Source organism: Phocoena phocoena, chromosome 17 (assembly GCF_963924675.1).
Source record: "Phocoena phocoena chromosome 17, mPhoPho1.1, whole genome shotgun sequence".
Taxonomy (NCBI): Eukaryota; Metazoa; Chordata; class Mammalia; order Artiodactyla; family Phocoenidae; genus Phocoena; species Phocoena phocoena.
Window position 1 is genome coordinate 62086808 of NC_089235.1, and position 13390 is coordinate 62100197.

At 42.5% G+C, this 13390-nt stretch overlaps 1 protein-coding gene across 2 annotated transcripts in view; it reads left to right on the plus strand.

Moving 5' to 3' along the window:
• The first annotated feature begins 11582 nt into the window (after positions 1 to 11582).
• DEPTOR (DEP domain containing MTOR interacting protein) overlaps positions 11583 to 13390 on the plus strand; it is a 138529-nt gene continuing 136721 nt past the window's right edge. The window contains exon 1 of one of the 2 annotated variants that reach the window (XM_065895399.1): positions 11583 to 11796. In XM_065895399.1, the coding sequence (XP_065751471.1) occupies positions 11675 to 11796 (122 nt within the window). In that variant the 5' untranslated portion in view covers positions 11583 to 11674. The remainder of the gene's footprint in view (positions 11797 to 13390) is intronic. The other variant, XM_065895400.1, reaches the window with a different exon arrangement.

Here is a 13390-nt window from a genome sequence, read left to right on the forward strand (position 1 = left end):
CGCTGCGCGGGGTCGGGGGGGGGTCCCGCGGTGCGCGAGGGGCCGCAGGTTTAAGACACGACAATGAAGCTCCCCGAGAGGAAGCGACCCGGCGAAACAAGAAATAGAACTGCGCCTGTTTTAAAAGCGCGCCTAGGCGGCTGGGGGCGTGTTTCCGGGGCGGAGCGTGCCGCGGGGGCGTCCCCAAGAGAGTCCGAAATCTTCCCGGACTCGTGCCCCGCCGAGGACTGCCGGGTCATCCCAGGCCGAGCAGCGGCTGCTGGAAGAAAACCCGGCCTCCTCGGGGAGCTCTCGGCGGAAGCTGGCGGGAGATGAGCTGCGACCGCGCGGGGCGCCACGTGCAACCTTCCTCCACCGCTTCCGCTGCCATCCTCCCCGCCCTGTTTCCTGCCAATACCCCCATTTCCTCGCCATCAAAATAGTCGCGTTTTCCGCCAGTGGCGGATCTTGCAATAAGCAGTTTGCATGCATAATTTCATGAATCCTTCACCACAGCCCTGTGAAGTGGACCCTTTTAAATACCGTTCTGCAAATGAGGAAGCAAACTCCTTACCCCAGGTGGCACAGCCAGGAGGTAGTAAAGTCTGATTCCAGTCTCGTCTATTACGGCTCGAAAAATACCGCACCGAGTTTGTGCAGACACCTTGGACCGGGAGTGAGGTCCTGGTAGAATTGCACAGGACATCTCACTTCTTTGGGTCTGGGGACCACTCATTATATCTGGGAATCTATGGCTCGGACTAGATCCATCCATTCGTTGAGTACCTAGTCTGGGCTTGGTGGCAGGTGAGGGGCTGAGACCCCGTGTCAAGAGGAAATCACCTTCCTGAGGTAGGCAAGGCCCTGCAGTGTCCTGGGGAGACAAACTCACCACTACAGGATGTGTAAAGTGCTCCCTCGGCTTTCTCTAAGGTGTCTTCTAATACATCAAGATAAGATCTTCTACCAAACCTAGATCTTAGGCTGTGCCGAATGTAGCATTTTTCCCCGAGCAGATCTACACAGGCTCACATACACGGTATGCAAGTTTAGATGTAATATAAATATTTGACTGCTTCTCTTTTTTTTTCTCTATTTATTGAACATTTTTGGTTTTGTTGCTTCTTATTTTTTCACTGTCCCTCATTAAACTGATTTTGTTTGATTTTTTTTCCCTCTGGCGATTTGGAAGGTCTATATCCCGCCTCATCTACTACTGCTTCCCTCTTCCTCTTCAAGGCTTCCTCCTAACATCAGGCACACAGACTTACAATAAGATCTTTCGGTGCCTCCCACCATTTGGGCCTCTGTTTGTCTGGCATGTTCTTCTCTTGCTGAGCACGTGTCTTTTATTTATTTTCCTTTTTTGCCATGTGGCTTGTGGGATGTTAGTTCCCTGACCAAGGACTGAACCCGGGCCCTCACAGTGAAAGCACAGAGTCCTTGCTGAGCACTGTCTGACAGAACTTCCTGAGATGTTGGAAATATTCTATATCTGCACAGTACAATTTGGTAGCTACTAACCACAGGTGGCTTTTGACTGCTTGGAATGTGGATAATATGAATGAGGAACTGCATTTTATTTTATTTTTAATACGTATTTATGTATTTATTTGGCTGCCCTGGGTCTTAGTTGTGACATGCAGGATCTTCGTTGCGGCATGCAGGATCTTTAGTTGCGGCATGCAGGCCCTTAGTTGCAGCATGCATGTGGGATCTAGTTCCCCGACCAGGGATCGAACCCAGGCCCCCTGCATTGGGAGCTCAGAGTGTTACCCACTGGACCACCAGGGAAGTCCCTGAATTTTAAATTCTACTTTAGTTAATTTAAATTTAAATAATCACAGGTGGCTAGTGGCTACTACACTGGATCATTCAACTCTGGGTCAATAGTCACTTCTCAGAAATCTTTCTCTGACCTCCCTGATCAGGTAGAGCCTGTCAAATATATATCTCATGCCAAAGGTACCTCTCATGCCTAGATTTTAAGTAAGTTGTAATTTTACATTTGTGTAATTACTTAATGGGTTTTTTTTGTTTGTTTGGTTTTTTTTTCTCTAAGACTGTAAGCTATAAACTTCACTAGGATATGTTTTCAGTCATCATTAAGCAGAGTGCCCAGCACATAAATGGATCTTCATATATATTTGCTGAACAGTTGAATGAGTGAATAAATGAATGAGTTGTGATAATGTTTACCTCTAAGGAGGGGAGTGCAGGGGGACATCAAAAAGGATTTCTGGTTTTTCTTTACTGTATAAATTTTAACACTGAGAGCATATACGTGCATTAAACATGTGTGATAAAATATATTTAAAATATTTTCCCTCAGTATTACAAAACCTGACATATGGAGACTTTCTTGGCAGTCCAGTGGTTAAGACTCTGCACTTCCACTGCAGGGGGCACGGGTTCAATCCCTGGTCAGGGAACTGAGATACTGCATGCCTCATGGTGTGGCAAACAAAAAAAAAAACCTGACATACAGACAAATAACTTCAACGGACAGGTAATAAATCATACATGAGTGAGGAAGGGTGGGAAAAGAGAGAAAAAGAGTTCCTGGCACAGATTGAAGGGAGACAAATGTAGAAGGAGACTAGTAAGATCTTAAATGGTTGATGAGGGTGGCTGGGCTTGAGAAATAATTTTTGAGATTGAAAGGACAACAGTGGCTACTTGATTAGACATGGAGAGTAGTAAGAGAGGGAAAAGAATGAAGGATGAATTCTAGATTCCTGCATGAGCAACTGCATCCCCTCATTTACAACATATTGTAGGAAGGGTAGGAATAGGTTTGGAGTCAGATGAATTCTGGATTTGATACTTGGAGATTGAGTTGCTATGAGAATATACATGTGAGGATGTAGAACTTGGAGTTTGAAAAAAGGTTTGGCCAGGAGCTAAAAGATAAAGCTTTTAAATGCACATATATGGTAATTACAAGGGTGCCTGTGAATGAGATGGGAGCTGAGCAGGACCCTGTGGGACCTTTCCAAGGACAGACACCCCCCCCATCCCCTCTTCTCATTTATAGATGAACTTTAGCCTCCTAGGCCTTTACCTAGTTCCAAAGAGCAAAGTTAATCAGAGAAGTGAGATAATACAGAAACAAAGGAAAACAGTCAAGCAAGACAAAATAACAATGGTTTAGCCATAAAACAAAATCAAGGACCTTTAGTTCCTCCTCAAGGGCTACAGATAATATCCTGAACCATATCCTTGAGTTGTTTTGCCGATACTAAAACCCCCATCAGGTGGAAGGAGTTAACTGCTGACCACCAGCACATAGACCCCAGACCAGTCGGAACAAGGTTGATGATGTTGACTCCTGAAATACCACCCAGTTACCCCGCCACCACCCAATCAGAAGAGTTGTATGTGAGCTGATTACACATCCTATGACTCTCTTCCTCACACTGTCTTTAAAAACCATTTCCTGAAAAGCCTTCAGGGAGTTTGGTCATTTGAGCATGAGCTGCCGGTTCTTGTTTAGCCCCATGTTGAGCACCTTGCAATAAAGCTGTACTTTTGATGAAAACTCGGCCTCTGTGCACTGGTGCCAAATAGAATCTCAGAGACAGAGTTTTGGGTGAGGTAGAAAAGAATAGCATTATTGCTTTGCCAGGCAAAGGGGGACACAGTGGGCTTGTGCCCTGAAAAACTGTATGCCCCAACCTGGGAGGATTTGGCGAGGAGTTTTATAGCAGTGGCTCGAGGGTGGAGTTGCTGATAAGGATCAGGGTGTGTACAGGGCCTGCACTCCTTTAATCTGGCCTCAGCTGTTCTCCTGATGAGCTTCTCGAGGATATCAAACTGTGACCTTCTCTGGAATGAAGAATGCTAACATCTTCCATTTGTTGGGGATTTTAGTTCTGTAAAAGAGCTCAAAGATATTGTGTGTATTCCCTTGAAGGGGAGCCAGGACCCTGCCCCAAAGCTGCACTATTGTTTCTTGGCTCTCCTCCCTTGTCTCTGCATCCCTTCCCTTCCCTGATTAGCAACTGTTTGAAAGGCTTCTGTGCCCAGGAGTCCCACAGGGTCCTGCTTGGTTTCACTTTTCTTCACCACAACCTGGTGTCAGTAGATTGGCTTTGTTGCACACCAGGCAAGCAGACCCAAGTCTGGTGCGGTAACAAGATCACCCAGCAAGAGTGTTATGTACAACTAAAAACTGGACTAAAGATGAAATCTCACCAAACAGTGGAGGTGGAAGCCTTGAAAGAAATACCTCCCTGGAGGAAAGAATTGCACATGGTAGGAAAAACAGAATAGTGTCTTGGAAACCACATTACCTTGTATTTACTTAAAATCACTTCAGGTAAGGAAGTGCTGATTCACAGCAAGATTTATTTCATTCTGTGGGAAATACAGTAGTTTAGATTTTAACTTCATATCCTTTATTAATTAAACTTTTTAGGCTTTGCTTGTAGAACAGGATTTTCCCCACTAGATGGTGGTAGTGTTTCACGTTTCACAGAGTAGCCCGCTTTGCCGTTTTGTTCTCCATTGCCTTAGAAAAGAGAAGACATATCTATTAAATATTTACTGAGTCAAGCACTCAGGTGTGTATCCTGTATACGTTATCTCTGCAGTCCTTGCAATAACGTAAGTCAGGTCACAGCGTTCCTCTGTTCAAAATCCACCAAAGGATTCTGATCACTTTCAGAATAAATTCTGACAACTTAAAGAAAAATACACAATGAAAGAGTTGTGAATTTCAGTTTTATTCAGGATCTTAATGAGAACTAGAGCCTGGAGACAACCACACAACTCTGAAGAGGTAGGGGAAAAACCAGTTTATACACGATTTTTGGCTAGGAAATATGTGCAGTCAATTATACATCTTGGTAAAAGATGACTGCTGATATCTCTAGTTAATGATTTTACTGCTTTCCTGTGTATGGGAAGATGCAATAATCTAGCATCATTGAAATTCTTACTGAGATATGCATCTATCTAAGGGCCTGCTCATCCAAAGCATAGAATGCCTCATCTTGTTTTTCATCCTGAATTCCTTTCAGGGTGCACTGGCGGTGGTCAATGGCAGTGGGTTATGACTTTACCCTTATAGAGCTGGGTGGTGAGCAATGCACTTTGTCTTATTGATCTTAATTTTTCTGTGTCCACAGCCTCAAAGTCCTTATCAAGGCCCATAAGACCTTATACAATCTTCATCCCCTCCCCACCCCCTCACCCAGGTGCCCCTGCTATTCCCTTAATTTACAGGAGGCACTGCTGCCTCAGGACTCCTTTGTTTTTAAATCAACTTTATTGAGATACGATTTAAGTAAAATAAATTGCATGCATTTAAATCGTACAATTTAAGGATTTAACAAATTTATACACTGGTGACACCACCACCACAATCAAAATGCAGAACATTCTCTGTACCCCCAAAAGTTTCCTTATGCCCACTGGAAAAAGGAGAAGGAATATTTATGAAATATTAACTTCTATTTACTTGGGGTTTGCTTTACTCTTCTTTTTCTAGGTTCTTATCATTGATTTTAGACCTTTCTTTTTTCTAATATAAACAGTTAAAAATGTGTTTATAAATTTTTCTCAAAGCTCTGCTTTAGCTGTATCACACAAATTTTGAAAAGTTATCTTTCATTATCACACAGCTTGAAATATTTTCTAATTTTCTTTGTGATTACTTCTTTGACCCATGAATTGTTTAGGAGTAGACTGTACTTCCAGATATTTGTGATTTCCTAGATATTTATTAATTTTTAACTTAATGTCATTCATTAGGGTATGGCTTATACATGGAGAACATACTCTATATGATTTCATTTATTTTAATTTTATTGAGACTTGTTTTGTGGCCTAGCACCTGGTCTTTCCTAGTGAAATTGCTACTTTTTTATTTGGGGTTTTTCCCCACCTTTTTAAAATTCTTTCCTTCCTTTTCTGCCCTCCTGTGTATTACTTGAATTTTTAAAAAAGAATGTCATTATAATTTATCAATTGATCTTTTAGTCCTTTCTCTTTGCAATTTTTAAGTAATTATCATAGGGATTAAAATATACATCCTTGAAAACGGAACCCTCCTACACTGTTGGTGGGAATGTAAGTTGGTGCAGCCACTGTGGAAATCAATATGGAGGTTCCTCAAAAAACTAAAAATAGACTTACCATATGATCCAGCAATCCCACTCTTGGGCATATATCTGGAGAAAAACATAATTCAATAAGATAAATGCACCCCAATGTTCATAGCAGCATTATTTATAATTGCCAAGACTTGGAAACAACCTAAGTGTCCATCAACAAAAGAAGATGTGGTGTATATATACAATGAAATATTACTCCACAATTTAAAAAGTTTACAAATGAGCTTATTTACAAAATAGAAACAGACTCATAGACATAGAAAACAAACCTATTATTACCAAAAGGGAAGCGGGGGGGAGGGATAAATTAGGAGTTTGGGATTAGCAGATACAAACTACAATATATATCCAGAGAAAACTCTAATTTGAAAAGATACATGCACCCAAATGTTCATAGCAGCACTGTTTACAATAGCCAAGACATGGAAGCAACCATGGATAAAGAAGACATGGTGTATATATATATATATATATATATATATATATATATATATACACAATGGAATACTACTCAGCCATAAGAAAGAATGAAATAATGTCATTTGCAGCAATGTGGATGGATCTAGAGATTATCATACTGAATGAAGTAAGTCAGAGAGAGAAAGACAAATATCATATGATATCACTTATATGTGGAATCTAAAAGGTGTTACAGGGAATTCCCTGGTGGTCCAGCGGTTAGGACTCTGTGCTCTCACTGCTGACGGCCCGGGTTAGATCCCTGGTTGGGGAACTGAGATCCCACAAGCTGCACGGCACAGCCGAAAAAACAGAAGTGATACAAATGAATATGTTTACAAAACAGAAACAGATCACAGACAGAGAATAAGAATTTATGGTTACGAAAGGGGAATTGGGGGAGGGATAAATTAGGAGTTTGTGATTAGCAGACACAAACTATTGATACTATACACAAAATAGATAAACAACAAGGTCCTACTGTATAGCACAGGGAGCTATATTCAATATCTTGTAACAAACTATAATGGAAAAGAATAGGAAAAAGAATATACACATGTATAACTGAATCACTTTGCTGTACACCAGAAACTAACACAATATTGTAAATTAACAATACTTCAACAACAACAACAACAAAAAAGAAAGAAAGAAAAAGTGGCCAACTCACAAGGTTATTTTGAGGAATAATTGTTTAACACATGTATAACCCTTTGGGCATGGCCAGTCACAGAGAAAGAGCTCAATAAATATAACATTGTTATTCCATTAAAAAATTCTCAATCCCATCTAACTCAATGTCCCCTTTAAAAATAATAGATAGTATGTGATGCTCACTTTATTTTCTTGTTATTAAATTCATAGAGAACATAAGCTTTCTAGGTGCATTATTTAAAAGAAAATCAATATGATGCCCTTATGCTGAAATATAGGGAAAAAATAGAAAAGGAAAATCACATATAACAAAATAATGTGGATTTTAATATTCAAATGAGTCTAGTAGAAGGCCTAGAGTGGTCATCAGATATTTATAACTAATGAATAATTTTAGAATAACAGAATTAAGACAATATTTAACTGAATATTGCCATCACTTCTTTTTTATATTTGGTATTTTACAATTTGGCTTAATATATTCCTATGCAAATACACACACAGGCATGCAATATCTAACAAATGCACTGAAAAAGGTGTGTTGTTCTCACGGTACCACACAAATGGTGGGTGAAGCAATGTTATACAATGATGAACCTTTTTTGGTAAAGTTCTGAACAGAACAAAATACAAATTTTTCTTGATGTACACAATAATTGCATCCATGGACAATTCAAGATTACATTTTTAAAATTTTAAAATATCTTGTGTTTCTATGTAAAACCAAATTAGGTTAAAGCTCAGTTAACTGCAAACAGGTTTTTCTTACACTTGAAGATCCCACAGGACATAGGAAAAACATTCAGGGTTTAGGACAATTCATTTCTTCTTTGTGAGGTGTTGTCTCAAGAAAATGAGAATACCTAGTATCCCTAGTCCATGCTCACTAAAAGCCAGGAACACGCCCAATAAGGAGACAAACTACACTCTCCTCCCCAACCCCATCCAAATTTCCCCGAAGCCTTCCTGAGCGTGGCCCTTTTCCTGCAGGAGACCCAGTATCATTTAGTGTCATTGCAAAATGGACCACTAGGTGGTAGCATATACCAAAGATTAAGTATTTTTGACACTACAGTATTAAGAACTTGGGAGTGAGCAGGGCTGGGACTGGAGGACCTCAAATTTATTTGTAATGTTTTATTTCTATCGCTACAAAAAGGTGACAAAAATGTTGAAAATGGGTGCAAGTAATGAACACGTGAATACTTAATTTTTCTCTATCTTTACATTTAATTTTTAAAGACAAGTTCCCTTCTTAAATGATCAACAGAAATATCTGGACAGGATGTTGCTAAACCATCAATCTGCTTCCATTCACAAAAGGAGAATAAAAATTATGGCAGCTGGAGATTCCAGACTTCCATTAATGGTTAAGAATAACGTACGTCTTCAAATGCTATGAGAATGTGTAGACAAGAGCAACACGCCACTTTGGGGAGTGCAAGGAGATAGCACAGAGAAGGTGGAGTTTGAGTTGTCTTTAAGATCAGGTGGGAATAATACAGGTATGTACGAAGAGGCAATAACAGTGATGATAGCTAACATGCTATTAAGCTTCATAGTTGACAGTATTCTTTCACAGGTTTTAATCAAGTTCATCTTCTCACATTGCTGCTCACCCTTTTCCAGAACTATTCAAAGCGTGGTCGGCCAGCTGGTAACCATTACCTGTATTGAGAGACACTGAGACATACAGATATTGAGAGAAATCATTTATAAAGGTTTATAGAAATTTGACAATTTTCTGTCTGTTGACCACAACAATAAAAAATTGGGGCTTGTTCTTTGTATTTTTTTTTAATTTCTTTTTTACTGTATTTTACCAAAGTGTCAGTCTTCAGTGGATTGAAAACACACATAGGCACACACCTGTGCAAGCACACACATTTGATCCTTATCTACCAAGAGTTTGAGAAGCACTGGCTCCAGAACAACAAAATGGCCAGAAGGCGTGAAGCAGGTGAGTAGGGTGCGCTGGAGGAGAAGCCTCACATTTAATAGTTTCTACCTATGATAAGTGGGCTTATTCAATTTTATTTAATCCTCGCAACAACCCAATGGGATTGGTGGTATGATCCTGATTTTACAAAGAAGGGAAAAATCATAGAAAAGATAATGAACTTTCTCTAATGGAGCCAGGAGTCAAACCAAAATCTGCTAGAATTTTTAGCCCTTTGAAGATCTTGTATTAATTGCCATTTCAGCAGCCTTCTCTCATCTAGCAATACCTATAGATCCCACTTTATTCTGGGACCAGTTGCTCCAGAGCTCAGAGTCCTGGTATTTATGCTCACATGTCCTCAAGAGTCAGTTCACTAACGTTTCCCTAAGTTAGGAAAAAGGGGCTGTCTTCTAACCCAGTGGAACATGGTGTGTCTCATATGTCAAAAGAAAGGTTAAAACAATAATAGCATGCCAATTCCCCATTTCCTGTTCACATCTATACACACACACACACACACACACACACACACACACAACCTTCTCATCAAGCATGAAAAATAAATTCTGCACTATCTCTCACTGGAGTAGTTGTATCAGGTATGTTACTGACTTGATTTTTTTCCCCTTATGTTAAGGTGCTTTTTTTAATAGGCTTTTTTTTTATCATAAACTTGTATGATAAAAGTTTTTGATCTTGAACTTTTTATCAGAAACTATTAAACAAGAAAGTATTTTACAAAAAAATTTTTTTCATTTTTATTTTTCAGGTAAAGGAATCTGTCTGAATTCAAACCACACATGACTAGATTTAAAAGGAGAAAAACCAGAACACAATCATAATAGTGATACGATTTACAATATGTAGATAGAGCTTTTGGATAAAACTAAATGTTGCTTGAACAATGGATAATTAGGAATAGGTAAAATTTTTTTCATTTTGCACTTTCAAAAAGCTTAAAACCATTAAATCAAAGAGATTTAGTGGGGCTAGGTCTGCACTTCTCTTTTCTTCATTCTGAAGGCCTATTAATAATAAAAAATTCATTAGAGATAACTCGAGGAAAAGTGTTTTGTCTAGCATCAAAAACTCATAATGCAAAGTATCTGGCAAGAATTTCTTTTTTTCCTTCTTTCTCTTCTTCTTCGTATTAAAAGCAGTAATGATATTAAAGAGAACATCTATTGAATACATAGCATGTACTTGGAAATTTTACGTAATGTTATTTCATTTAAGCCACACAACATCCCTATAAAGTAGGAATTATTCCTGTTTTATCGATAGGAAATTGAGGCCCAGAAAAGTAACTAGCATAAGTTTGCAAAGTTGGTAAAGGACAGAATCATGATAGAAACTTCATTTTTGAGCTTGAAGCCCATGCAAACTTTTTTTTTTTTTGCGGTACGCGGGCCTCTCACTGCTGTGGCCTCTCCCGTTGCAGAGCACAGGCTCCGGATGCGCAGGCCCAGCGGCCATGGCTCACGGGCCCAGCCGCCCCGCGGCACGCGGGATCCTCCCGGACCGGGGCACGAACTTACGTCCCCTGCATCGGCAGGCGGACCCTCAACCACTGCGCCACCAGGGAAGACCCCCCATGCAAACTTTTGATAGTCTATGTAATGATTACAGAATTAAAACATGAGCAACAGCCAGTTAATCTTGTTATCTCCGGGACCTCTACTTCTGTTAAACGATTTTCCTACTTTATGCAGAATTTGGATCAAGTTACCCCATCTCTCCGGGCCTGCTTCCTGAGTAAAACGAGTACAATACTCATTTTATAATTTGTTGCAGTTAAAGACGGTAACAGCTACCTGAAGCGTCTTTAATGCAGCAGAATGTGAACAGATGATAGCCACAATTATTTTTTTTTTGTAAAGGAAGAAACTGGGGATTAAGCACATTTAGTTACAAAATTATAGGTGTGGAGCTGGATCCCAGGTCTGTCTGATTCCCAGGCCAGCGTTCTTTATTGACTACACCGTAAGGTAAGTAAGCTGTCTTTGGTGAGGAGGTTGCTTTAATTTTTTTAAGCCCTGCGATGACATGTACAGCCTTCATTGTTCACTATTTAGCTAAATTATTATTTTCACTCTCTGGTAATTTGGAACATGGACAGTATCATAAAAACGCCTCCACACGTGTCTAGTAACCTCCCCGCCCGTCCCCAGGATCCCACAGCATGAGCTTTGTGGGTAATGGAAGAGGTCCACAACGAACTCGACCTCAAACAGCACAATTAGCGCAGAACCGCCCCCAGCCCAGATGTTGATATTTTTCTCTCTCGGCCCCGCCCCCGACCACGCGGGGCTCCAGCCACGCCCCCAAGCTGGAGTTACTGGGGCGGACTCGCCGAGCGCCTCAGCCTACCCACAAGGGATTCCCTCTCCAGCCAATCGCGTCTGAACTACGGGACGGCCCCTAACAAAGATGGCGGGGGAGGCCTCAGTGAGGGCAGGCTGATTTAATACCCGAACCCGCGGCGGACCGCGAAGACAGAGGTAGAGGCGCAGCCCCGACCATGGAGGAGGGCAACAGCGCTGGCAGCGGTGGCAGCGACAGCAGCACCAGCGGGAGTGGCGGGGCGCAGCAAAGGGAGCTGGAGCGCATGGCTGAGGTCCTGGTCACCGGAGAGCAGCTACGGTAAGATGAGGGGCAGTGCCGGGGGAGGCTAGCGGTGGCACTGCCAGCCAGTGTCCGTGGCAGTCGCGCGCGCGCGCGTGCGCGCCGTGGCTCGTGGCTAGCGACTCGCGACTCGCGCGGCGCTCCGGGACGCCTGCGGACGCGTCGACCGTCCGCGCCGCGCCGCCGTTTAGCTGCTGCAGCCCGGCGCCCTGAGGACTCCGGACTGGCGCCGGGCTCCCGAGGCGGACGCGGGCGGGCGCGCGGTGCTTGCTGCGCCCTCGCCCAGCAGCTGCAGCCCTGCGCCCCGTAGACGCGTTGCTGCCGACCGCGCGCGCCCTCTTTGCCCGGGCACCCGGGAGCTGCCAGGCCTCCTGGCTGACAGCTAGCTCCTCCTCCGCTCAGAGAGCGAGAGCAGGTGAAGGGCCCCCCGCCGGCCCCAACCCCAGCCAGACCAAATCCCTTTCACTTAAGGTTTTACTTTTGGCTTGCAAATCTGGCTTCACTCCCCTGAGCCTCAGTATTTTCATCTGTAAAATGGGGCTGATCACGGCAACTTCCTTGAATGGTTGTGGTGGGGGCTAAACTGAGAACTTTTCTGAAACACTGTACCTATCACTTAATTGGCACATACTCACCCGTCATTATTTGGGTCCGCAAGGGGGCGTGGAGGCACCTTGTCCCGCTGCCCTGCTGCCAGCTCCCCCAGCGCGCACATTTTAGGCAGCAGGGTCCATTGGCCCCCGGCTGCTGCAAGAATTGGGACTTGATGTGTGTCACTGCGTCCAGGACAGGCAGTTACCCCCAGATTCAGGACCCCCTCCCGCCCACTTTATCATTTCCATCCCATTCTGGTCCTTCTTGGATTCATGTTTGAGAATTCTCCTTATGGTATGACCGGTTCCGCAGCTGCCCGTCTTGTGGTCATTAATCAGTTTGCCAGGGGGAAAAACCCCTTGGCTTTACAGTGGTTGAGCCAAAACTTGCATGCCGGCCCCTGTCCCATTGGAACGGTGCGCTTGCCTCTTACTTCTAGTTCTTGGCCTGAATCTCCAGGCTTGTTTTGGTTTCTAAAATGCTGTGTTTCAGGACCCGAAGGAGAGAGACTCTTGCAACGATCCCTAAAGGTTTGGTAACCACCCTGCTTGCTGCCCTTAGATTGAGAAAGTAAATATTGGAGGTCAGAATTAATTGAGTTTAAAGTTACAAGAGGCAAATTGCGCATTTCTATCCCTTGGTGATTTTTTTAATGTATAGTCAGAATTAAAGGGAATAAAAGATTTTCCATCAAGAGATTTTCTAACTGAAAAAAATCAAAATAAAGCTTTTCTGATTCACCTTGAAACACTTTAATAATTTATCTGCTCTTCAATTGGGTACGTTTCACTTCCTTTAAAATGATAAACTGCAGGGTGCCTCTGTTTGTCCAGAAAGCACTTTCTCCTTCGAGATGCTTAAATACCCCTTCCTTGGTTGGGGAAGTCCCCAGAGCACTTCTCCTCTTCCCAGGCACCCCTCTGCACAGCAGCAAGTTTGAGGACTAGGCTTAGTGTGTCGGTGAGAAGATAGTGGGCTGTCTCGCACTCGGGTTATATAGACCTGGGTTTGAATTTCT